We start from the raw sequence: 26,543 nt of genomic DNA, 5'->3' as shown, positions 1-26,543 counted from the left end.
ACTTCAGCCCAGCTGCCATTTGCCATTCCTTTTGTAGGTCACTTGATGTCATCCTGCGGTTGCTGAGTGACATTCGAATAAGATGATCGTCATCCTGGTCAGTGGAGAGTCGCTTTCGCCCTCTGCCGGTCTGTAGCTTTGTTGCCCCCTATGTCTGCAGCTTGACCTTGTTGTTATGGACTGCCGTCTTCAAAATTTTAAGGATGGAGGCAACATGACGCTCACTGTATCCCTCTGCTAGTAAAGACAGAATTGAGCCCTTCTTTTCCTCACTCAAGACTTGTGGGCTATTCCTAGCACTTGTTTTGCCATCCAGCTTGTCCAATTGCAAGAGGATTGTGAAGACCACAGCAGTGTTTTTTATACTTTCCCTCATTACATAAGACTTGGTTCAGGTCATCACCCAATCAGAAGCACATGAAGTAGAATGAGGTGGACTTTGGTTAGAATTCAACTGACGCTGGAATGGCTGTCAGACATGTAGAGATGGGAATTTTTAGAAAACAGTGCAGTGGTCTCTTAATTTTTGCCAGAGCTGTATATTACACTATAAATAGTGATTTACCATATTGAGCCTAGGTGTTAGGAATAGTGCAACTGCTCTGTAGTGCCTAGACGAATATTTCCACTGATTATGACCACCATAACTTTTCCTTTGAACATTAATCATCCTGAAAAGCAATCATGGAGCAGAAAGACGGGGACATTTTTGTTCTTCCTCCTCTGTAAATTGTGTATGTAAAGTGTTGAATTACTATTGGCTGTGTAATATTTTGGACCTAAGTCCCGTGTGTATTGTTGGGGGCCAGTGAGCATGGTTAGTGTTGTGAGATACGGATTCTCCGGTCAGTGTTCTTCATCTAATCACCATACCTGGGACTTACATGGACTAGTCCTGTGAACGCTCCTGAAAAAGATGAACGAACCCAAACTTGAAAGTTCGGGTTTGTACCGGACAGTTAGTGTCCGGTGGTAAATGCCGAACACGGACTTCTCCTGTAAGTCCGTTGCAATGTTCGTAGTTCCGGGGGAAGTCCGTTGCAGAGAGAGAATTTTCCAGCTCTAAAGTTCGGGTGCTCATTGTTTTCAATGGGGTTCGAGTAGCAGCTGGAGAATCCAACCGAAAAAAAAATTGCTGAAACATAACAGGACTATAACATCTGATGAGCAATAAGCAGGTTGGCCAATTGCAGGTAATTTGAGGATTTTTTTGGGGAGAGGGGAATAGAAAGAATTATTGGGAACATCTAACAAGAAAAATATGCTAATTATCCTATAACAGAAATGGACTGAAAGAAAAGGACTTGCCATATATTTTGTCCATAGTATACAGTTTCCTTATTATCATGAATGGTGAATATTCGGTAAATGCCTCCACAACACCTATCTGTACTGTAAGGTGCGGAGATACTATAGAGAGGAGCATCTTAGACCAGAGCGAGCATGAGAGAAGTAAAATCTGCCCTTTATGCTTTTATCCTCTTATGAATCACATCTGGTTTTGGCTTCAAAAGACGTCCGTGAATCTCATGCGTGCTCCAACAGTGGTTTTGATATAAAATGTACCATTATTGTCCTTGGTGCTATTCACGTGTCTGTGATTTTTACAGACTGTGTGTCCAAAAAAACATTTTTTGAGACAAGTCAAGGATCCCTTTTACAAGGCCACGGGTCCTTGAAGATTACGGACAGCACATGGATGGTGTCAGTATGTAATTCATGTGCTGTCAGTGATTAACATTGTAATGTATAGGAGATTTGTAATCAATTTTTCATACAAAAAAAATACTGTTTAAACTCTGAAGGTAAAAACTGACACACACGGATGAAACTCATCCAAAACACTCAGGAATCTCCGACTGTTTTTAGCGCACGCGAAAAATCACGGACATCTGATCAAAAGCAGTGCGTGTACCGGTAGCATTAGTCTATGTTCACACATTGTGTTTTTGCTGCGGTTTTTTTCTGCAGGCAAAACTTGCTCTCTTGGCAGTAAAAAATCAACCTCAAAAAAGCTAATTTTTCAGATTTTTTGCTGCATTTTTTTCAGGGTACATTTGTCTCTTGTGCATGCTGATAAAGTTTAGTGCATAAAAAAATAACCTGATTCAACTTCCTCAGGTTTTGGCACCAAAAACACAGCAAAATCTGACACCTGTGTTTTTTTCTTTCAATCTGTGAAAAACGCTGTAAAAACGCTGAAAGAAGGGACATGCTGCATTTTGCAAAAATACAGCTCTTTGACAAAACAGTCGGAAAAAAACCCAATGTGTGTGCATGAGATTTCTGAAATCTCATAGACTTTGAAACGCAGAGGAAAATTTGCATTAAAAAAAAAGCAGCAGAAAAACGCTGTAAAAATGCATCGTGTGAACATAGCCTTAGGCTGTGTGCCCACGTAGCGTTTTTCAAGCGTATATGCTGCGGAATTTCCGCAGCGTAAACGCTTGAAAAACGCATGTATATCCGCACCCCATGGTCCCCAATGGCATTCCGCAATGTCAATGCCCATGCTGCGGATTTTTCCGCAGCGTATATGCTGCAGTCAAAAATCCGCAGCATGTTCATTAATTTTGCGGAAGCGCAGCGGAATCAATGTGCGGATGGTACCCAAGTCTGGAGGAGAGGAGACTCTCATCCAGACCTGGGTACCAAAGAACCTGTAAAAAAAAGAATAAAATAAAGTTTATACTTATCTTCTGATGTTTTCCCTCCGTCGCGCTGTTGTCTGAAGGACCTGCCACGTCATTGAGTCATGTGACCCACCACATGACTCAATGACGTCACCGCAGGTCCTGCACACAACAGCGTGAGCCGCTCAAGACTCCGGACGGGGCAGAGGATGCATCAGAAGGTGAGTATAAAGTTTATTTTTTTATTTTTTACCATTCTGAACAAGTTGTCAAGCACTTTTCCAAGTGATGCTTGGAGAAGTGCTTGATAACCCGCATGCGGAAATGCATGCAAAGACGCCTCACAAACGCTTCTACCTGGCGGGAAAACCGCATGTAATATCCGCATGCGATTTTCCCGCCAGGGAGAAGCGTAAAAAATATGCTTCAGGTCCGCAACGTGGGCACATAGCCTTAGACTGCATTACATTATCTTACAAATCATAATGGAAAAGGCTTTACACACTTGTAATTACACCAGTAATGGTAATAGTGGTAAGGTTGCAGTCTTTGCGCGGTTGCCAATGTATCTAATAGTAGACGAATACTTATAATAATTATGGGCTTTATTGATTTAGTGTCGGCATATTCCTCGGCACTTCACAATCAGATGTAAGTGGGGAGGGAACGCGGCAGATATTCTCATCGGTTACCTGTTCTTATGCAATGGCTGCGGGATGAGTGGAGCAATGTTTGGTTGCTAGGATACAGTGTGTGCGCAGCGCGGGGAGTCGCAGGGTTTGGATTCACATCATTGTGTTAGGAGAATCATGTTGGAAGCGCTCTACATTGCATAAACATGCCGGATATTGTTGACATGAGTTTTCTGCTCAGATCAAATCTATGGGACAACTAAATTCACATTTATGTATTTCAGTTAAAGGGGCTTTCCGCTTTCAGAAATCCCCTTTCCCTTGGCGCCAGTTTGTTTAAAAATAAAAAATGTGCTTTACTCACCTTCCCCAGGTTCAAAACCGAGTCTCTGGTGTAGCTTCAGGTGTCTGTTATTGTCTGGAGTGCAGATGTCATGTCGACAGCGCTGCAGCCAATCAGTGAGCTGTGTGTGAGTTTCATCAGTGTATGATATCAATCTGATCAGATTCTGTTGGATTAGGAGAAGATGGAGAAGAGAGTTTCTCCATCTTCTCCATTCTGTCAGTTCTTGGAAATTGGACTGCACTCAGATGTCATCCGAGTGCAGTATGATTTTTTCCACGGACTCATTGACTTTCATGGCCGAATGTGATCCGAATATTGGATGAAACTCAGGCACACTGCGACTCAGACTCTGTCCTAGGAAAATATCGGATATGTGCACGGCCCCATAGAATAACATCGGTGTGAATGCGATCCTTTATTTTATCGGATTGCACTTGGACAGAAAATTCGCTCGTCTGCACGAACCCTAACTACATATTAAATGTTCCTGTTTTCTTTTTTAAAGCTGTTATATATGCACCTAAAAATTGAATGCACAACTAGTTCCAGAGCTCTCCTTTACTCTCCACACTTCCTTCGGAGCAAGACCTTCTTCAGAAAATGATTGTGAAAGTATGACAGCTATGTGATATTACTGTAAAGGTAAGACTACATTGGGACTAACCTGGAGTAGGTCCTAGACCTGCCTGGACCAGTCCAGAGCACTCCCAGAGCTCAGCCATGGCCTCGCTTGCTTATAAAATCACTGATTTTTCTTTATCATGCAGTGCTCATGTCATAATCATTTGTTATATTTCAGTATTTACAGCTTCTTCATTAAAAAGAGATTCTTTGAATGTGTAATAATTATTTTTCAGATATATTTTTCATAGTTGTTTCTGTACTGTGTGCATTTTTTCCACATGACGTTGAGTTGTCTGTTTTTCATCAGTATTTGTTCAGTTTTTAAGGCCTCATCCGTATTGTCCGTGTGTGTTTTATCTAGGATTTTCACTGATAGAACACGTACCCATTATAGTCTATGGGACTTTTCACAAGTGCGTGGTTTTGTGCGGACGGTGTATATGTAGCAAAGGCGAGAGAGCTCGTAAGGGAACTCCTACATGATGTTTCAAAGATGGAGAGAGGCTGCCATCTGCTGGCCAGACACAGTCAAGCGGAACCAAGATATGCAAGGGAAGTTGAAGGGAGAGCAGATTTAGAAGCTGGACCCGATCAGGTGACTTCCAGGAAGGAGTTCCGGGAGATAAGAGGCCAGCGCGCCAAACCTGAGGGGTCTTTGGCGCCAAGCAGCAGAAAGGAGCAGACGTGTTCCATGCGTGCTGGGAAGCCCCACGTGACAGGCCTAAGCCAGAGGCCTGTGAGGTGCCACAGCCGGGCACCGGTAGAAGAGCTCCGGATCCCTCACAGATGTGACCCGAGTGCTGTGCCTGCTGAGGAGCCTCGGAACCTGCTTGCGGTGCTGAGTGAGTTCGCGGAACCCGACGTCGCCCGCCGACAGGTGAGGTCTGGACCCCCTACCCAAGGCTCGAGAGATTGCCTCCAACGGCCAAGCAGAGAGGACTTGAGAGACGACTGCCCCAGGAAAGTCACGCCAGCGGAAGCGGAGGAGCTGCATACGTGAACAGGGCCGTCACTTCTACTGTTCACCCACGGTACCGGGGACAATTGGGTTTAGGTACTCAGGTTGGGAGGGGAACGGTTGGGGCTAAAGAAGCTCAACGTGATCTAATTGAATTATTCACGGCCTAGCGGGAATAACCGGTGACCCCCGCTAGAGCCATATACACAGTTAAGGAACTCACGTGGTGTCTCCCATGATCTAGGGCACCACATTACATTGAGAGACTTTGCATTTTGCTAATACTTCAAATTACTGTTTATTACCCTTGTTGCAATCCCTTGTTCAGCGTACCTGTTGAATATAAACAGTTTATATATATATATATATAACTCTTACTGTTCTCGCCTTGTGTCTCTGTGCGTTGCATCCCGGCACCTGCATTACATTTGGCGTAGTCGGCAGGATGCAACATTCAGACACAGAGATGGCGGAGCAGCCTGTGACTGGGTCCGGCCGGAGCCATATACCTTTGGGGGCTATGCTCAGCCATCTACCCAAGTTTACGGGGGATGGCATGTCACTGTGGGACTGGGTAGAAAGACTGAGAAATATGCTACATATGTATCCCCTCGATCCCCTAGCCTAGGCGGAGCTGGCCCTCCTAACCCTTGATGGAGAGGCCCGGCAGACTGTGATGTACCGCCCACCTGGGGACCGTGACACCGTGGACAAAGTGATAAAAATTCTAGAGGACCTGCACGGTGACACTACAGATTTGGGACACTTGCGCTTACGGTTGTTCCAGCGGGTCCAAGGGGAAAATGAGACAGTAAATCAGTATGTTAATGCATTACAGGAAGTGACGGCCCATATCACCAAGAAAGCTCGAGATGGGAACTGAGGATTGGGACCATTGGATGAGGTGTTGCTTGATCAACTGATTGCTGGCTTGAAAGACCCTTCCCTGAGGCAGATCCTGAAGGAGCGGCTGCGATTGAGCCCTGATCTGGGCTTCCTGGAGGTAGGGGCTGAACCTAGAGTCCTGGAGAGAGAAGTTCCTGTTCTCAAAGCCACAGTTAGAAGTCATGAGGCAATTGCCCCTGAATTCACCAACAAAGAGCCTGATTGGGTACGGGAAATACGTCAGGAAATTCGAGACATTCGGGGTGAGTTGAATGCTATTAGACCCCTACTGCCCCCTTGCCGACGGACCGTACTGCCCAACGCGGACGGAGACCAGAGCGAGAAAGGCATTCCTACCCGGCCCCAGCACGGCATGTACCCGACCTATCGGTAGAACGAGGACCAGAGTGCTGGACCTGCGGAGGTAGGGGGCATATCGCCAAAGACTGTCCCAACCGAGAAAGGAGGAGGAGGGGACAGCCGTTAAACTAAAATGCCGCACGGTTGTGGAGCATACCGTGGGGTCTCGAGCTTCAGAGAGTGGAAGAGGGAGCTCTGAAGACATTGTCTCCGAGAGGCCCATTATCTGGGCTGAATTCAATGGGCAGCGGATCCGCTGTTTAATGGACACCGGGTCTCAAGTGACCACTATGCCTGAGACGTATTTCCAAAGTCACTTTCCTGAAGTCGCTCGTTCCTGCCGGGAACCCACTGTCAAACTGGTGGCGGCTAATCAACTACCTATCCCAGTAGCGGGAGTAGTATGGATGTCCGTTCGGGCATGTGGAAAGGACCTCGGTCGGAAAGGGATCGTACTGACCACATGGCCCGGAGGCGATGGGCCCATTGTAACCCTGGGCATGAATGTGCTGAAAGAGGTCGGACAGTTCCTGGCTGAGGGCTGTAACAAAAACAACTGGACCCGTGCCACTCGAGACCCAGCTAACAAGAGAGTATTCCAGCATCTCGTGCGGGTCAGTCAGATTCAAATATTGCCCACTACCTCTCAGTACCTTGGTAAGGTATCGATACCACCCGAAGCCACAATGACTCTGCCAGTGGGACAGACTGTACTCACTCTACCGGTGCTGGCACATGTGTCCTTAGAGGGCGTGGACATTCAAATTGAACCAATGGAGGGAGAGGAAGCGCCCTCTGGACTCCTGGTTGCTCGGACCCTGGCCACTGTGTGGCACGGTCGAGTACCCGTGCGTTGCATCAATTTAAGTGGCACAAGTTTACAGTTGTTGCCCCGACAAGAGGTGGCGCAAGTGTGTATAATGCCAGAAGCCCTTACTAGAGCTGACGCTATAGGGCTGGCACCTGTGGAAGGAAAGCCATGGACCCTGGAGGTGTCCCTCAATAGCCAAGAGAATGGAAGAGAACCGTTGGCTGGGCTCCACCTCTTGGAGGAAATGGAGGCTAATCTGACTGAGTTTTCTGCTGGACAAGTAAGGCAGATCGAACAACTTCTACAGTGATTTCAGGGAGTGTTTGCACAGCATGAAGATGATTTCGGGTGCACTAGGGACATTCAGCACGAAATACCCACCGGAAATACTGCTCCCATCAGAGAGAGATATCGGCAGATCCCGCCTCAAATGTACCAGGAGGTGAAAGAGCTGTTGGCTCACATGTTGCGGAACGGTGTGATCCGTGAAAGTCAGAGTCCTTGGGCGGCTCCGATCGTGCTGGTCTGGAAGAAGGATGGTACCCTGAGATTCTGCGTAGACTATCGAAAGCTGAATGCCTGTACAGTGCGGGACTCCTATCCACTCCCCCGAATTGAAGAGTCTCTATCTGCACTAGGGAGCGCCAAATTCTTCTCTTCACTCAACCTGGCCAGTGGCTATTGGCAGGTCCCAGTAGCTGAGAAGGATCGTCCGAAGACCGGTTTTGTTCTCCCTATGGGCCTGTTTGAGTTCAATCGGATGCCGTTCGGGCTAACAAATGCGCCAGGAACCTTCCAACGACTGATGGAGAGATGCTTGGGGGACCTCAACTTTGAAGCCACTTTAATATATCTGGACGATATAATTATCTATTCCGCTACGTTTGAAGATCATCTCCGCCGATTGGAACAAGTGTTAGAACGGCTTCAAAGGCATGGCCTGAAAATTAAGCCTCGTAAGTGTCGTCTCTTCAAACGAGAAATTGAATATCTGGGGCACACTGTGTCCAGTGCAGGAGTGCACCCCACTGCGGAGAAAGTAGCTGCCGTGCAGAAGTGGCCCACGCCCGTCAATCTAAGGGAACTGAGGGCGTTCCTGGGGCTTGCTGGATACTACCGCAGATTCGTTAAAGACTTCGCTAAGATTGCGATCCCGCTCAATGAATTGCTGAGAGGAATGGCTGGGGGAGCCAAGCGGCAGCCCATTCAGTGGGGCCCCCGACAAGAAGAGGCATTCCGAGCATTAAAAATGGCGCTAACGGATGCCCCAATCCTGGCCTACGCTGACTTTTCTCAACCTTTTATGTTGTACACTGATGGAAGCTTGCATGGACTGGGAGCAGTGCTGGCTCAAGTACAAGGAGGAAAAGAGCAAGTGATCGCGTATGCCAGCAGGTCACTCCGAGACACGGAGAAGAATCCGGACAACTACAGTTCGTTTAAGCTGGAGCTACTGGCACTGGTGTGGGCCATGACCGAGAAATTTGCTGAGTACTTGTCAGGGTCAGAAGTGCAAGTGCGGACAGATAACAACCCTTTGGCCCACTTGGAGAACGCCAAACTGGGCGCGTTAGAACAGCGGTGGGTCACAAGGATGTCCAAATACCAATATAAAATCGCCTATCGGTCCAAGGCCCTGAACACTCATGCAGATGCCCTGTCCCGGGTCACTCAGGTGGGGCCGAAGAGGGACAGAGATGAGGAGCTCGAAGGCGACGAGATCCCGGATTTCAGCCAGTTCGCCGCTGCTGTGGTCGATGCCCAGGAGACCAGAGAGGAGCCGAGGCCCACTCAAATTCTGGGCCGTTCAAGAGACGAATGGATACATCTGCGGCAGTCCAACCCAGAGTTAGCAAAGCTGAGAGAATGGGTCGCCCTTAGGCAAAGACCCGACCAGGAAGCCAGAGCCGCTTCACTTCCAACTACCCTACAAATCCTAGGCCAGTGGGATTCCTGAAGGACAGCTTGCTATGCCGAAGAATCCAGCTGCCTCAAGAGTTTGATGTTACCTGGCAGGTGGTAGTTCCAGGAGCGCTAGTAACGCAGCTATCCCAAGAAGCTCATAGAAGAGGTGCTCACTTCGGTGTAGAAAAGACCTTTCGGTGGTTGCAACGGCTGGTGTATTGGCCTCAACTGCTGCAAGAAGTCGAGGGGGTCTGCCGAACATGTCGTCAGTGTGAGTTGAACAAGTCCCCGGAACAAAGAGCTCCCATTCAGACTATCCGAGCTTCTGCCCCCTTGGAAGTCTTGATGATTGACTACCTGATGATAGGAACTTCATACAATGGTTACGGATACTTTAGTCATGACTGATCACTTCACCAAGTTCGCAGTAGTGACGCCTACTAAAGACCAGACAGCAGAAGCCGCACCTAAGGCCATCTGTCAGGATTTCATCCGGATTTATGGGTGCCCGAAGCAAATACATTCTGACCAGGGGGCCTGCTTCCAAGGACGAGTGATGGATGAGCTATACCGCATCTATGGGATCGACCGATCTCGAACAACGCCCTACCACCCTCAAGGGAACGGCGCATGCGAGCGCTTCAACCGAACCCTGTTGCAAATGTTGCGACCGCTGGAAGCGGACAAAAAGATGAAGTGGCCCGAATTTGTGTCCGAGCTGGTGTGGGTGTATAATAATCGAGTTCATGCGACTACCGGCTACACCCCTTACATGTTGCTGTTTGGAAGAAGTGGGCGAGAAATTACTGAACTGGAGCTAGACTCAGAAGACTCCGGCCTGGGCAGTAGCCCAAGTACCTGGATTCGAGAACAACCGCGTCGGCTCCATACAGTGAGAAGACTGGTTGCTCAGAAGTTTCAGGAAGTAGAGCATGCAGATCGGCCCCCGACCGCAGGCGGATCACTTCAGCCAGGAGACCGAGTACTGGTAAGGGCCAAAGGATTTGGGAGTAAACTGGACCATCGTTGGGAGGCGATACCATATCGGGTGGTGAAGAAGGTTCACCCAGACAACCCCATCTACGAGGTTAGGCCCGAAGGGGATGACGCCGCGACACCCAGGGTGTTGCACCGCAATATGCTGCAACCTTGCTCCTCTGAAGCAGAAGTCTGTAACGAAGTTGGGCCTTCAAACGTATTGGCTGAAGTGCCACATGCAGGAACCTTGGGGGATGAAGAAGGATGGGCCACAATGCAGTTGGGCCCGTCAGAACCATTGAGGCCAACCCCGAGTGGAACCCAGAATGAGTCGAGAAATGACTTGCAGTCCCCAGTAGTTGATTCATCGGATCTCCCGGAGTCACCTCCGCAAGAGGAGCCCCGCAGAACTGAGCGGGCTAATCCGGAATTCCTCCTAACCGGTATGCTCAAGAAGAGTTTATCTGGCCTCAAATCCAGCAGAAAATGCAGGAGTGTGCCCAACTCCTGTCTGAACTTGCACTGCCTGGAAAGAGGCATCAATTCTGCGAGAAGTCCACTCGCCCGAGGACTGGCGAGCAAAAAGGAGGGAGGAATGTAGCAAAGGCGAGAGAGCTTGTAAGGGAACTCCTACATGATGTTTCAAAGATGGAGAGAGGCTGCCATCTGCTGGCCAGACACAGTCAAGCGGAACCAAGAGATTCAAGGGAAGTTGAAGGGAGAGCAGATTTAGACGCTGGACCCGATCAGGTGACTTCCAGGAAGGAGTTCCGGGAGATAAGAGGCCAGCGCGCCAAGCCTCAGGGGTCTTTCGCGCCAAGCAGCAGAAAGGAGCAGACGTGTTCCCTGCATGCTGGGAAGCCCCGCGTGACAGGCCTAAGCCAGAGGCCTGTGAGGTGCCACAGCCGGGCACCGGTAGAAGAGCTCCGGATCCCTCACAGATGTGACCCGAGTGCTGTGCCTGCTGAGGAGCCTCGGAACCTGCTTGCGGTGCTGAGTGAGTTCGCGGAACCCGACGTCGCCCGCCGACAGGTGAGGTCTAGACCCCCCTACCCAAGGCTCGAGAGATTGCCTCCAACGGCCAAGCAGAGAGGACTTGAGAGACGACTGCCCCAGGAAAGTCACACCAGCGGAAGCAGAGGAGCTGCATACGTGAACAGGGCCGTCACTTCTACTGTTCACTCACGGTACCGGGGACAATTGGGTTTAGGTACTCAGGTTGGGAGGGGAACGGTTGGGGCTAAAGAAGCTCAACGTGATCTAATTGAATTTATCCGGAAAAGACTCACGGCCTAGCGGGAATAACCGGTGACCCCCGCTAGAGCCATATACACAGTTAAGGAACTCACGTGGTGTCTCCCATGATCTAGGGCACCACATTACCTTGAGAGACTTCGCATTTTGCTAATACTTCAAATTACTGTTTATTACCTTTGTTGCAATCCCTTGTTCAGCGTACCTGTTATGTATATATATAAGCTGTTTATATTCAACTCTTACTGTTCTCGCCTTGTGTCTCTGTGCGTTGCATCCCGGCACCTGCATTACATATACATGCAAAAATCACAGAGACATGTCCGTCCTTTTCCAACAGCATGGATGAAGACTGATACAAGCCTATGAATCCGTGAAAATCACAGACAGCACACGTGTGCAAACTGTCTGCAGTCTGTCTGCTGTCCATGATTAACATTGCAAAAGATAGGAGAAACTTTCTAATTAATTTATTTATCCATACATGGAAAAGCACTTGTGCCATTTTTTTTGCGTATGTGAAAAACAATGATGTCTGAATGAGGCTTTAGTTAAACTTTTAAAGGGATTGTCCCATTTCAAAGATTCAGCCTATAGGCTCACCTATGTATAAGCTAACAAATTGATCTCTTACTCCCCCTCCTGGAGTTCAGCACTTCCTCTTGCCATTTCCCAGGTCTGTTGATCAGTTGCAGCGGTAACATGTCATCAACAGTGCTTCATCAATCACCTTAGCTCAGCAGCTCATGCCAGCTACATCATCTGCTAAACTCAGTTACTGGCTGCAGCATTGTAGATGTGACGTCGCAACTGCAGCTCTCAACAAAGACCGGAGCAGCAGCGAGAGCCATGGACCTGGGCCCTGGGGGAATGAGTAAAAATTAGTGGTTTTGTACATATCCCTGAGCCTATGGGCTACTAACATTTGAAAAATGACAACTTCTTTTGCTTGTGTATTGCTGTTTTTCTAATGGATAATAAAAACAAATATTAAATTGGAAACTAAGAATATTTGTAATATTTTCAAAATTTAAAAAATTCAAAATAGATACTAAGGGCTCATGCAGACATCGGATCTCTTGGTGTGATCACGGACCTCAGTGCACAGACTGGCCAAAGATCTCCCAATCAGGGTATGACAGCCTCATACCGCTCAGGTCGGGAGACCTGTGGACAGTCCATGATCAGACTAAGGGCAGAGACAGACTGCTGTATGACTCGTGCAGTGATCGCATCGCACTGAACAGACGGGCCGGCACCTCTCCTGTCCTGATCATGACAGCGTGGTGGATTTCTATTCAGCTGTCAAGCTCAGGTCAGGAGAGCTGACAGCCAGTACGAGGTTTACCATGCGATCCTCGCATGAGAAATACGTCAGTCTGTCTCTGCCCTAAGAGCCACGGACTTCTGCATGAGCCCTGTCACTGATCCATTGGAACATGCTTCATATGAAAATACAGGCTGTGAATGCACTGAGGGAGTGTCTATGCATGTGAGCTGCCTCTTCCAACTATATTGACACGCCCCCAATGCACTTCCAGCCTGATTTGCATACAGTTTCTCTGTTACTCATGACTGGCACATTTGTTTGTACAAAAAGAGGATTTATTATTTTTTTTAATTTGGAAGACAATTACTTATACAGCCACTTCACTGCTTCCAAATGTATAAAAAAGATGTTGGCAGATGCCCCTTAGAGATGTGTCATTGGTTACCTTTACTCATAGCTCAGCATATCCTAAGATACAGATCTTGGACATCCTATAGTGCGGAGGTTATGGGCTAATTTATGCACATACTGAGCGATATTCCCAGAATAGTGCAGAGACATTGCTGTATGTCAATGAGGGCTTTGATCAAATGCTGAACCATCTAAAAAATGTACAATAATGGAACAGCGGCTCACTGCCATCAGAATAATTCCATTGAAGTCAATAGGAGCATAGCCGAATAATTGTTTCTGTAATATGTCAGAGCAGGACAGAGTGTAGACAAATGCTGATTGGATGAATAGTTGTGAATGAATATTCTAGAAAATCCATTTTTACAAAGATCAAATGTAGGAAGATCATACACCATTAAAGACATATACGGTATTTAAAGAATATGTTAGAGGAATATATTTAACTCCTTTACAGCCCATGCCGTATTAGTACGCACATTTGCGTACCCCCCGTTCAGTGAGGGCTGCTGCGCTGAGCCCTCACTGAACCGAGCACATGTCAGCTGATTCTTACAGCTGACATGTGCCCGCAACAGCCGCGGGTGGAATCGCGATCCACCCGCGGCTGTTAACATGTTAAATGCCGCTGTCAATCTCCAACAGCGGCATTTAACGCGCGCTTCCGGGTTGCGCTTCATAAGCCCCGCCCATCGGCGACCCCGTCACGTGATCGCGGGTCACCGATGGGTGGGCATGACAACCCAGGGTCTGCAGCAGACGCCTGTAGTTGTCATGATCTGGTCGCTATGAGCGCCACCTAGTGGTCGGCGCTCATAGCACAGGACCATTTCTGCTACATGCCGGGAATCTGCTGGTCCCCTGTATGTAGCAGAGCCGATCAGACAACTGCTGCTTCTAGTCTCCTATGGAAACTATTGAAGCATGCAGTAAGTGAAAAAAAAAAGTTTTTAAAAATATAAAAAAAATAAAAAAAAATATAAAAGTTTAAATCACCCCCCTTTCGCCCCATTCAAAATAAAATATATATATATATATATAAAAAAAACACATACACATATTTGGTATCGCAGCGTTCAGAATCGCCCGATCTATCAATATAAAAGAATTAATGCGATCGGTAAATGGTGTAACGAGAAAAAAATTCTAAGCGCCAGAATTACGTTTTTTGGTCGCCGCAAAATTGCAATAAAATGCAATAATGGGCGATCAAAACATCAGATCTACCCCAAAATGTTATCAATAAAAACGTCAGCCTGGTGCGCAAAAAATAAACCCTCAACCAGCCCCAGATCACGAAAAATGGAGACGCTACAGGACTCGGAAAATGGCGCTATTTTTTTTTTTTTTACCAAATTTTGGACTTTTTTTTCACCACTTAAATATAAAATAACCTATACATGTTTGGTGTCTACGTACTCGTAATGACCTGGAGAATAAGAATGGCAGGTCAGTTTTAGCATTCAGTGAACGTGGTAAAAAAAATAAATAAAAAAACACTGTGGTATTGCACTTTTTTTGCAATTTTACCGCACTTGGAATTTTTTTCCCGCTTTCACGTACACGATATGGTAAAACTAGTAATGGCGTTGAAAAGTACAACTTGTCCCGCAAAAAATAAGCCCTGACACGGCCATATTGTCCAAAAAATAAAAACGCTATGGCTCTGGGAACAAGGGGAGCAAAAAACGACAAAACCCAAGGTTGCGAAAGGGTTAATTTCAGATTTTTGTTCCTTTCTGAATAAATTGAGCTTTCCATAGTAAAAGTTCATGTGAACAGGTCCTGTTGTCTTCTTCTTGCTCTGTCCTCCGTGAGTGCAGAGGAGCTGAATTGCGCCGTCCAGGAGCTCTGAGAACGTCAATCACTGTTTCATTAAATTCAGCTGTTCTAATCTGGAGTACAGAAGCATGAAGGAAAAATTCAGAGGTCATTCATTATTCCCAAAATAACTACGGTAATCATTCTCATGTCAAAATTGCATTTGGAGAATATGTCAATTTTTTCCAATACTCATACTGAAATTAACCCCTTCGCAATCATATAAGGTAAATGTATGCCATTTGTGTATGTAGGCTTGGGGGGGGGGGGGGGGGTTGGCGCAAGCTCAAAAACTCACCCCACAACGTTCTCAGCAGGTGCATGAACTCCGATTCCTGTTGTTTATCCATTTGAATGCAACTGTCCATCACTGATGCAATCACAGGGTGTCTATGGGTTACTAGCATGTTGATCCTTCCATTCTCATATGAAGCCCAGACTGCAGCTGGGCTTCATAGGGAATTCTCAATTTAACTATAGACTGCAGTATTGCTGTGTATAGTTTTAACAACCAGATGACTTGAAGTTCCCTAAGAAGACTAAAATATCAGATGAAAAGAAAAAAACAACATCTCAAAAATTGTTAAAAAATGTGTCAAATACAAAAGTTTAACTCGCTCCCCTTTTCCATGTTAAAAAATAAAGAAGTAAAAATGGTTCCATATTTGGTATCATCATCTCTGTAAAAACGCCGTTCTATCAAAATATTACATTATTTAACACATATGATAAATGCTGAAAAGAAAACAATACAAAACAAAATTGCTGTTTTTTGTCACTATGCTTCTAAAATTTGCAATAAAAAGTGATCAAAACAATGTAGGTTACCACCAAAATGGTATATAAAAAATATAAATGAAACATAAATGAACCATATAACTTTGATATTGTTGTCAAATGTATATATATATCGTCTCTAAAGGCTCTTTATTGCAGAGCTCTAGTGGGCTTACGTCTTCTGCTGTTTGTCAGGTTCTTTGCCCTGATACAGATGTCTCCTTTCTTACTTTTGCGCCTGTTTTTTCCAAGTTGACTATTATTAAAAAAAAACACATGATTTTGTAACACTCTGGCATTATTTATGCTATATGTAACTGTGTGTGGCTACATGAATATATTCACTTCCAAAGTTGCTTTTTTTAATATTGTGAGTATATAGCAAGGAATTTCAAAGGTTGGAAAACTACTGCTTACATTATTATTATTTTTAATGTTAATGTAGCAAAACCATTGCCTATGGGGCAATAAAATATGCAGGAATAACGCATAAATGATTACATGCTTTAAGAGGACAATCCCTTTAAATGTACTAATTTTTCCGTATGCTTGAATAATCCCTTGGACCACAACACATTTTGAAGAATGAAAGTTTTATAGTATAATATGTTGATGTGTTGGGATTAGTTTCACATTTCCTGTATGCATTGTACAGTATCTGTAGTAATTCAATACCGATTATACTAAATTCCACTTGTATGAATAGCTTGATGAAATAGATTTGTGGCAGAGTGATAGAGAAGAATGTAATCTATTAGTGGCATTTGTTACATAATCAGAAAGACAGCGAGGGGACAAAAAAAAATCAAAACATGGCGCACAGTGAGTAATTCAATAGGGCTCACATGCACAGAGGCATTTCACACTGGCAGCCTGTTACTCCATGTGCTGAGAAGGCTGGCAGTGTACTGAAAGGCTGCCCCCTCCTAACGCCATCTACATGCATAACTGGCCTAGTAGGTGTAAAAATAGACAGACAGTGCCCGAATTGGAAATGGTCACCCAGAGATGACTCCCCAGAGAGACTCCAGTGAGCAGAGGGACAAACTGGGAGAAGTAGTGAACACTGGATGTCTGGATTACACGTGGATGGCTGACGCTGCGGACAAGTCCATAGCTTAGGGTTAAATAGTTATGGGCAATGCACAACTCTGCCAGACATGTCACACCGGGAAATCAATTGGTCACGTTGGAAATATAAATGATTTGGAGAAAATTTTGGACTACTATGGGTACAACATTGAAGAAATATCAGAGCAGGAATCTCTGGTGAGTACATCAGGTCATGATAATGTCGGGAGATGAGAGATTTCTTTTCAACAGATTCATATATGATAGATCAGGCTCGACTTGTCTTTGGTAGATAAGCTCACATGCTATGAGTTGCAATAAAGGAATGTATGAATTCCTCAGAGTACTGCTGCGTAGTGCTTGTAGATAGATACGATAGATAGATAGATAGATAGATAGGTAGATGATAGATAGATAATAGATAGATGAATAGATAGATAGATGATAGATAATAGATAATAGATACATTATAGATAGATGGATAATAGAAAGTACTCTTTCATTTAAAGAACTTATGGGAAAAATGCTCTCTGCAGTAACTGCATAAAATTTTTATAATTTGTCTATGGTTTTAAGTCTTTAAAATTTCAAAACAATATTATTTATATACACAGCAACATAAAATGGTGTATATTAATGGAAGGGATAATAATATTTTGTGTTAGTGACGCAATCGATGATGTCCTTCCTTCAGAATGTAATTCTTCATAATGACTTTGTGATAGGTAGCTTAATTAAGCGTCACTTTGGTGTACACTTTTGTATTGGGGAATTCCATAACATGCAATTCCGTAATATGTTATCTTCTGATTTACTCCCTTTACCAACAGGAACCTTCTGATAACAATCCCCACTGATCACTTTAATCATCAGAGTTGTGTCTTACTATTATTGACGCGCCACCTGTGGTACCTGGTAAGGATTACCAGCGCTGCTGCAGACCTCCGGGGGTGATGGGATGACAGCTGGGATGTTTCTGCTCCCCACAGGTGGAGCGAGCCCCCGGGGCAGTGTGGAGTTTGATGGTGGTGATGCTGGGACTTATAGTGCAGGCGGATGGTGCAGCAGGAGTAACGACAGAGACAGGGGATTCGCTTCAATACCTTTACTGGTGCGGATGTCAGGTACGGTCCAGGGTACTCAGTAGGATGAATTTGACGCGCCCCTGGGAATGTGTCGCGCTGCGTTGCGCACGCGGGAGCCTACCCGGAGCCGGATCAGTGGAGGGTTGTAGTCTCGTGGCGGTGACCCGGTCCGTGCCCAGGGAGTCAAACTAGACGGCAGTCTATTAGTAGTAAATAGTTGAGGACTACGCCACCCGTTGAGTGCAGCCAGGGAGCTGCTGCTGCAGGGCAGACCGCTGAGGCCGGTGGTAGGATTGTGCAGCGTGATAGTATAACCCCCAACGGGAGGGGTATGGCCTCAGGGCAGCCGACGTGGATGATGGGGGTAGCAGGAACCACTCAGAGACGGTACGGTGTAGTTCAGGGTCTTTACTGGTAACAACGACAGACCCTCCCGGAGTACTTGCTAGCAAACGGGGCCTGGTCAGTCTTTGAGCAGATGGGATCTCCCCTGGCCAGGCGTAGTTGTAGGCCTCCCAAACTGACTGTACTCTTCTGGCTACCTTGCTAGAAGCTGATGTAAGTAGCCCACGTCCCTGAGTGTACCGTGTGGTGCTCACCCGTATGGCCGGTGACTCGGGGCCTTCTAATGGCTTCCGCTCCACGATGGCGGTGCTGGTCCCACGCGTGTGACCGTGCCTTCGGGCTTCTGGGCCAGAGGACCTGAAATCCCCTGCCTGACGGATTCTGCTGCTGGGTAGGAGTTAGTCCCCACAGCCTCGGACCCCGGGTCCGGTAAAGAATCTTCTTAGTCAGGGCGAACTCTGCAGCTGCCAGCCCCTGACTCCTTGTAACTCTGCTGTTTCCTATGCTGCTTCTTGTCTCCACTCTCCTTGTCTGACTCACCCTGCCTCAGCCCCGGGTTTATACAGGGGAAGTTCTTCCCCTCCCAAGACTGGGCAGGAGGTGTGGCATGCACAGGATCCCTGACCAAAGGACCTCCCACCTGCTCTCAGACATAATATCTCTATCACTGTGGCAACCAGACCCCTGGGGTGTCACATTCCCCCCTAGTGAAATTTAGTACTCCGGGACTAAACACATTTAGAAAAACATAACAAAGTTTAACAATAACAATACTATAAGAAAAACACATAAGATGGTTACGGCGTGTCCGCAACCGGATGCAGTCTTTGAAGAAAAGCAAAGGTGTCCATTTCACCAACACAGGGAGACGTAACCAGGTAGGGGTCTGTCCTACCCCGAGTCCTTAACAGTCTCTAGTCCATCCTGGGTTACGCTCCAACTATATACAAGGATTCCCGGTAAATCCACCAAGGTTTCCTAAAAATAACTAGAAACACAAAATTATACACAAGCAACAAGACACAGAAAAACATAAATAAAACAATTTATACACTTTAAATTCTCCAGCGTGCGGGTAACTGGCCTCTAGTGGCCCGAGTGGACCTACGGAGCTGACTGTCTGGCCCTGAACTACAGGGTGTAGGAGCTGTCAAGGGTAAACTGGGCAGCTGTCTACCGGCTCTTTGTCTCACTAGGGGTACGGCAGGCTCACTATAAGCAGAGGGTTGATTCTCCTGTTCTGCTTGTGTGGAGTCTTCTGCCTCCTGGACCGGCTGTTCTTCCAGCTCTACCCGTTGCTCCGTAGGTTCTTGGGATGATGGTTGGAGGAAGGTGAGTACGGGTACCACAACTGCACCATTGACTTGAGTCCAAGACTGAGGGAAGTCCCCGAGCACGGTACTAACCATATCTTCCCTTTCTCCCACGGGTCGATGGTCTTCCTGTTCCTCTTCAGGGTTCCTCAGTTGTTCGGGACACTTCTTCAGGTGGTCCCGGGACACAATGGCTGTGGTTTCCCCTCCGTCTTTACTGATGGTACAGACCTTCGGGTTCTCGTGGCTTGAGGGCAGTACGGTGTACGGGTCCTTCTCCCACTGGTCATCCAACTTGTGGAGCCGTCTTTTCCTCTTCAAGACCTGCTCTCCGGGTACCAGGGGAACAGCGGGAGCATACTGGTTGTAAGTCTTCTCTTGTCTTTCCCTAGCCTGACAGAGACTTCGCTCCACGCTCTCTTGTACTCTCCGGTACTGCTGCTGCCTCTCTGTGTCCCAGTCTGTTTCTGGTGAAGTGTCCTCAGGTGTCAGGACTCCCATTTCCAGGTCAACAGGTAACTTACCAGGTCTCGCCCTCATTAGGTAAGCCGGGGTACAGTTGGTGGAACCTACCGGGATGTGGTTGTATAGGTCCACCAGATCGGGCAACTTCTCAGGCCACAGACTGCGTTCTTCCAGGGGCAATGTTTTTAGAAGATCCATTACCACCTGGTTCATTTTTTCACAAAGTCCATTAGTTTGCGGATGGTAGGGTGTCGTCCTTATCTTCCGGCAGCCATACAGATTGCAGAATTCCTGGAAGACCTCCGCTTCAAAGGCAGGTCCCTGGTCCGTCAGCACTTGGTCCGGGTACCCGTGTGGACGGCAGAAGTGCTGCTGGAAGGCTCTAGCTGCTGTTTGAGCCGTTAAGTCCTTGACGGGGACGACAACCAAGAACCGGGAGTAATGATCCACGATGGTTAACGCGTAGACGTAGCCACTTCTGCTTGGGGTCAGTTTTACATGATCCAAGGCTACCAGTTCCAACGGTTGCCGGGTGACGATGGACTGCAGGGGAGTCTTCTGGCTGGCCCGGTCCTTCCTTCTCAGATTGCACGGGCCACAGTCTCTGCACCACTTCTCGATGGTTCCCCTCATGCCTACCCAGTGGAACCGCTCGCGCAGCAGGAACTCCAGCTTTTTCCACCCGAAGTGTCCAGCTCCGTCGTGGTATGCCTCCATCACCATGGCTGCGTCTCGTCGTGGCACCACTACTTGCCAGAGTAGTTCATGCGTCCGGGAGTTGACCATTCTGCGGCACAACTTCCCCTTGTAAAGGAATAGTCGACTCTTCTCCGCCCATAGTTGTTTGGCTTCCTCCGGAGCGTCTGGTTCAAGGCGAGCCTCCGGCCGAGTCAGCATCTCCTTCACTAGTCGGACGGCAGGGTCGCTGTCTTGCGTTTCCGCCCAGTTGTAGTGGGGTAAGGGGTTCAACGTAGCAGCCTGCTTACCCCTTACCCGGTGGGAATACTGGATAGTCCCATGACGGTGGAACGCAGGGAGTTCAACTTCTTCCAGTCCCTCCGGATCTTCTCCTTCGTCCGGCAGGTTGGGCATCCTGGACAGGGCATCCGCGTTAGTATTGGAGCGTCCTGCCCGGTATTTGATTGTGAACTCGTAGTTGGACAGACGGGCCATCCACCTCTGCTCCAGGGCACCGAGTCTTGCCGTGTCCAGGTGTATCAACGGGTTGTTATCCGTGTATACGGTGAACCGGGAAGAAGCGAGGTAATGCCTAAAGCGCTCGGTGACTGCCCATACCACGGCCAGGAACTCTAACTTAAATGAGCTGTAATTCTCGGGGTTCCTTTCGGTGGGTCGCAGTTTTCGGCTGGCATAGGAGATTACTCGTTCTCTCCCCTGCTGAATCTGGGACAGTACGGCTCCTAGCCCGATGTTACTGGCGTCGGTGTAGAGGATGAAGGGCTGGCTATAGTCCGGGTACGCCAAGATTTCATCCCCCGTGAGGGCCATCTTCAGCTGGCGGAAGGACTCTTCTTCTAGCTCTTCCCATTTGAAGGGCGGCTTCTGGTTCTTGGCCTTCCGGGACTGGCCTATCAGGAGGTCCTGCATAGGCGCTGCCTTTTTGGTGAAACCGGGAATAAACCTTCGGTAGTAGCCTACCAACCCTAGGAACTGCCGCACTTCTTTTAGGCTGGAGGGGCTTGGCCATCCCTTAATTGCGGTGATCTTATCGGGGTCGGGAGCCACTCCGTCAGCGCTCACCACGTGTCCCAGGTATTGCACCTTTGGTTTCAGGAGGTGACACTTGGAGGGTTTCACCTTTAGGCCGTAACTCGCCAGAGCTTCGAACACCTCCGCCAGGTGTTTCAGGTGGTCCTCATAAGTTTTGGAGTATACGATGACATCGTCCAGGTACAACAGGACCGTCTCGAAGTTTCTGTGGCCCAGACAGCACTCCATTAATCGTTGGAAGGTTCCTGGGGCGTTGCAGAGTCCGAACGGCATGCAGGTGAACTCGCTAAGTCCCATCGGGGTGGTGAATGCGGTCTTCTCCCGGTCCGCCTCTGCTACAGGAACCTGCCAGTACCCGCTAGTGAGATCCAAGGTAGAGAAGAAGTTAGCAGATCTTAAAGCAGCCAATGACTCCTCTATCCTTGGTAAGGGGTACGCATCCTTGTGTGTGATACGGTTGATTTTCCGGTAATCTACACACATCCTCATGGTGTTGTCTTTCTTTTTGACTAAAACTAGTGGGGCTGCCCAGGGGCTACAGCTATCCCGGATTACCCCAGCCTCCTTCATGTCTCGAAGCATCCCCTTGGCGTGTTGGTAGTGTGCAGGGGGTACGGGTCGATACCTCTCTTTTATGGGAGGATGATCTCCCGTGGGGATGCGGTGTTCTACCCCCTTGACCCGTCCAAAGTCTAACGGGTGTTTACTAAACACTCTCTCATACTCTTGAACCACCCGATAGACTCCTTGTTTCTGATGTGAGGGAGTGGAATCAGTACCCAAATGTAGTTGCTGACACCAGTCCTCCATGTCTTTCTTAGAGCCGTTACCTTCCTCCGGGTGAGATGGAGGCAAGGGTTCCACAGATTGTATAGAATTTTGATTAGTGGTATATAATTTGGCTAGCGTGGCATACCGGGGCAGGTACACTTCCCTCTCCCCGATATTTATTATGCGAATGGGCACCCTCCCATGGCGTACATTGACCACCCCCCGTGCTGTCAAAATGGTGGGCCTACTGTCTGAGTAAACTGGTTCTACCATTGCCTGGTAATCTCTTCCTCTCAGACCAATAGCTGCCCGGCACCAAATCATCATTTCACTTTTTGGGGGCATGGCAATAGGAAAAGGGTCACACATTCTTACGCTACCAATCTCACCGCCGGAGAGTTCCACTTGTTGCCGTTGCATCAGTGCCCGGATCTCTTTCTGGAGCACCCGCTGCTCGCCGGAGCTGGCGTTCTTGGCAACCTGCTGTAAAAGGAAAATCACCTCTGCAAGACAATTTTCAATTACGTTAGTTCCTAGAGTTATTTTTGGGTGACTCTCATGTTTATCAATATCTACAATGATCAGTCCCTGTGCGGCCAGTTCGACTCTACCGATTTTGAGGGCCACCTCTTTAAATCCGATCTGTGGCACGGGCTGGCCATTGCTGGCGATGATACTCAAGTCGTCGTCAGGGTAGTGGGTAATATCCGAGTCATTCCAGTACTGCTTGAAGAGCACGTACGGGATGGTGGTGACCTGTGACCCGGTATCCAGTAGGGCACTCATGGGAATGCCATCCAGTACCACAGGCAAGACTGGACGTCCTCCCACATATCTGTCGCGCCAGTTCGATGGGCCTGGTGATCTTTTTCCTGGGGGTTGGCCCTCTACCCCAGGTTGTGCCCGTTTAAAGAACAGTACCTTTCCATATGTCCGGATTGATTGCAGCGGCGGCAGATGGGTCGTCCGTCCTCGCTGTATCGGTCACTGGGTCTTCCTCTGGCCGGTGGGGTCCTCCTTGGTCGACGCCACGGGATGTCCTCCGGTCCGGGTGCCAGCTGGATCTTCCCTGGGGTGGAAACCTGTAAAGACTGCACAGTTCGGGTTAGCGCAGCAACGCTCTTAGCTAGCTCTTGGACCTGATGGTGTAGGTCTGGAGCCGGGTCATTGTCCAAAGCCTGCGCATCAGCTCCCACAGGCCCTGCTGACAAGGGCGCCGCCTCCTGGTAGTAAGTGGTAGTGGGGCGTCTGTGGGTCACAACGCCACCTGGTGCCGGTTCTCGGAGCACCCGGATGGCTCTGTCCTTGAACTGTGCAAAGTCCAGATGGGGATCCTGTAAGGCCATTGCCCGCAACTGGGTTCGGTGGGCATTGCAATATAAACCCTCTATAAATTGTTCAGTCAACAGCCTGTCCTCGTTTCCCACCCCATCAGGGTCGGTCTGCTTTATGGCCCTCAGGGCCTCTTGTAGGTTTAGTGCATAGTCCCTTATACTCTCATGCGCTCGCTGCTTGCACCCGTAGAATCTAAGCTTAATCTCGGCTGAGGTGCGGGTATCAAAGGTGTCCTTCAGCCGGGTTAGTATCCCTGCGACAGTCTTCCTCCCAGGTGGCCAGGATTTTACTTCCCTTTTGGCTGCCCCGGTTAGTTGGGCCACCAGGATGCTCACTTTTTGCTCTTCTGTGAGGGGGTACACCTGGAAGAGGCTATCCAGCTTTTCTCTAAAGTCATGCAGGGTATGTGACTCCCCTGAGTACTGGGGTAGCCAAGCTGCTCCCGGGATATAGGGCATTGTGAAGGGCATAACTGCAGCAGCGGTAGCGCTGGCGGGGGTTGGGGCAGTGAAGCTCTCCTCCGTATCCGACATCTTCCTCCCCCCTAGTGGACCGTGGCCTACCTTGCGATGATCCTCTTCCGTAGGCCGCGGCTCCGCAGTGGATCGTCAGGGTTGAGGACCTTCCGTCGCGCTCCTGTGACGTCGGCGTCTGCTGGGCTCCTTCCAGGACCTTACGCAACGTCCGGACGTGAGGCGGGGCTTCAGTTCTCGCGCGCTTTCAGAGTCCACGCCCCTCTTCTTCCCGCGCGGCGTCCCCAAGATGGCGTCCAACGGCGGGAAAACTCCACGGATGGCGGGAAGAAGGCCGAAGATGGCGCCGGATGGCGGGAAACTTCACCGATGGCGGGAAGAAGGTAGAAGATGGCGCCGGATGGCGGGAAACCTCCACGGATAGCGGGAATCTTCACCACTGGTAAGTTTGAACAGTCTTTGCTTTTCAGGCACGCAGTACCCGGTGGTTGCGGGCACGAGATCCTGCCGACTACGCCAAATTTGACGCGCCCCTGGGAATGTGTCGCGCTGCGTTGCGCACGCGGGAGCCTACCCGGAGCCGGATCAGTGGAGGGTTGTAGTCTCGTGGCGGTGACCCGGTCCGTGCCCAGGGAGTCAAACTAGACGGCAGTCTATTAGTAGTAAATAGTTGAGGACTACGCCACCCGTTGAGTGCAGCCAGGGAGCTGCTGCTGCAGGGCAGACCGCTGAGGCCGGTGGTAGGATTGTGCAGCGTGATAGTATAACCCCCAACGGGAGGGGTATGGCCTCAGGGCAGCCGACGTGGATGATGGGGGTAGCAGGAACCACTCAGAGACGGTACGGTGTAGTTCAGGGTCTTTACTGGTAACAACGACAGACCCTCCCGGAGTACTTGCTAGCAAACGGGGCCTGGTCAGTCTTTGAGCAGATGGGATCTCCCCTGGCCAGGCGTAGTTGTAGGCCTCCCAAACTGACTGTACTCTTCTGGCTACCTTGCTAGAAGCTGATGTAAGTAGCCCACGTCCCTGAGTGTACCGTGTGGTGCTCACCCGTATGGCCGGTGACTCGGGGCCTTCTAATGGCTTCCGCTCCACGATGGCGGTGCTGGTCCCACGCGTGTGACCGTGCCTTCGGGCTTCTGGGCCAGAGGACCTGAAATCCCCTGCCTGACGGATTCTGCTGCTGGGTAGGAGTTAGTCCCCACAGCCTCGGACCCCGGGTCCGGTAAAGAATCTTCTTAGTCAGGGCGAACTCTGCAGCTGCCAGCCCCTGACTCCTTGTAACTCTGCTGTTTCCTATGCTGCTTCTTGTCTCCACTCTCCTTGTCTGACTCACCCTGCCTCAGCCCCGGGTTTATACAGGGGAAGTTCTTCCCCTCCCAAGACTGGGCAGGAGGTGTGGCATGCACAGGATCCCTGACCAAAGGACCTCCCACCTGCTCTCAGACATAATATCTCTATCACTGTGGCAACCAGACCCCTGGGGTGTCACAGGTGCACTTCAGGACTTCTCCCCAGTGAGCGGGTATAAGGCCTCCTGGTCCGTGTTTCCCTCTCTCTAAGCTTCTGGCCAGCCTGCAACTGGGCCTAGCTTATGTGTCGTGCCGTTCCTTCACCTGTCGCTCGGTAGTAGGACCTTCTGTTGGCAACCACTCTCCCTGGACGCTGGGGCCTTGTAGTTCCTGGTCCTGTAATGGGTCTAGCTTCAGGTCAGCCAGGGACTTGTAGTTCTCCGGTGTCCGGTTTGTATATCGGGGTGAGCCTATGATGCTCCTTTGCCCCCTCAACTCCTCTCTCCTCTCCTCCTTACCATCGGCCACACTCGGGGCCCTCAGAACTCAGCAGCAGACGCGCTGCGTCTTCACTGCTCTCAGCGTCAGCACGCTCTCTCTCTGACTGAGAGACTACTAACTAACTGAACTGCCTGGCTCCACCCTCCATATATATATCCCTAACGGGCTCCCTATGGTGGTGTGTGGTGGAAGGGTGGAGGTGTTTGTATGTAATGAGGGCCTCTTGTGGAGAAGTCAATCCATGCACCCTTGGTCCTGTGGTACCTGTGCGCAGCAGGGTGCCACATTGTAACCATGCAGGGCTGTTAAAATCTTTATTATGGAAGTTCTAGTTGTATGTACAGTGGGTACAGAAAGTATTCAGACCCCTTTAAATTTTTCACTCTTTGTTTCATTACAGCCATTTGGTAAATTCTAAAAAGTTCATTTTTTTTCTCATTAAAGTACACTCTGCACCCCATCTTGACTGAAAAAAAAAACAGAAATGTTGACAT

At 48.7% G+C, this 26,543-nt stretch overlaps 1 protein-coding gene across 50 annotated transcripts in view; it reads left to right on the top strand.

The window, feature by feature from the left end:
* ANK2 (ankyrin 2) overlaps positions 1–26,543 on the top strand; it is a 701,030-nt gene that overhangs the window by 413,504 nt on the left and 260,983 nt on the right. For 18 of the 50 annotated variants that reach the window (XM_073640330.1, XM_073640323.1, XM_073640182.1 and 15 more), the window contains exon 1: positions 16,644–16,934. The exons of 9 other annotated variants lie outside the window; for them this stretch is intronic. In XM_073640330.1, the coding sequence (XP_073496431.1) occupies positions 16,800–16,934 (135 nt within the window). In that variant the 5' untranslated portion in view covers positions 16,644–16,799. Of the gene's footprint in view, positions 1–16,643; positions 16,935–26,543 lie in introns of those variants that run through there. 23 more of the 50 variants (XM_073640492.1, XM_073640455.1, XM_073640446.1 and 20 more) reach the window with 6 other exon arrangements.

The sequence above is a fragment of the Phyllobates terribilis genome, unplaced genomic scaffold (genome assembly GCF_046119375.1).
Source record: "Phyllobates terribilis strain yellow unplaced genomic scaffold, ASM4611937v1 Scaffold_1__5_contigs__length_1240528914, whole genome shotgun sequence".
In the NCBI taxonomy this organism is placed as follows: Eukaryota; Metazoa; Chordata; class Amphibia; order Anura; family Dendrobatidae; genus Phyllobates; species Phyllobates terribilis.
Note: the sequence above shows the minus strand (reverse complement) of the source record. Positions and strands in the feature narration are given on the sequence as shown.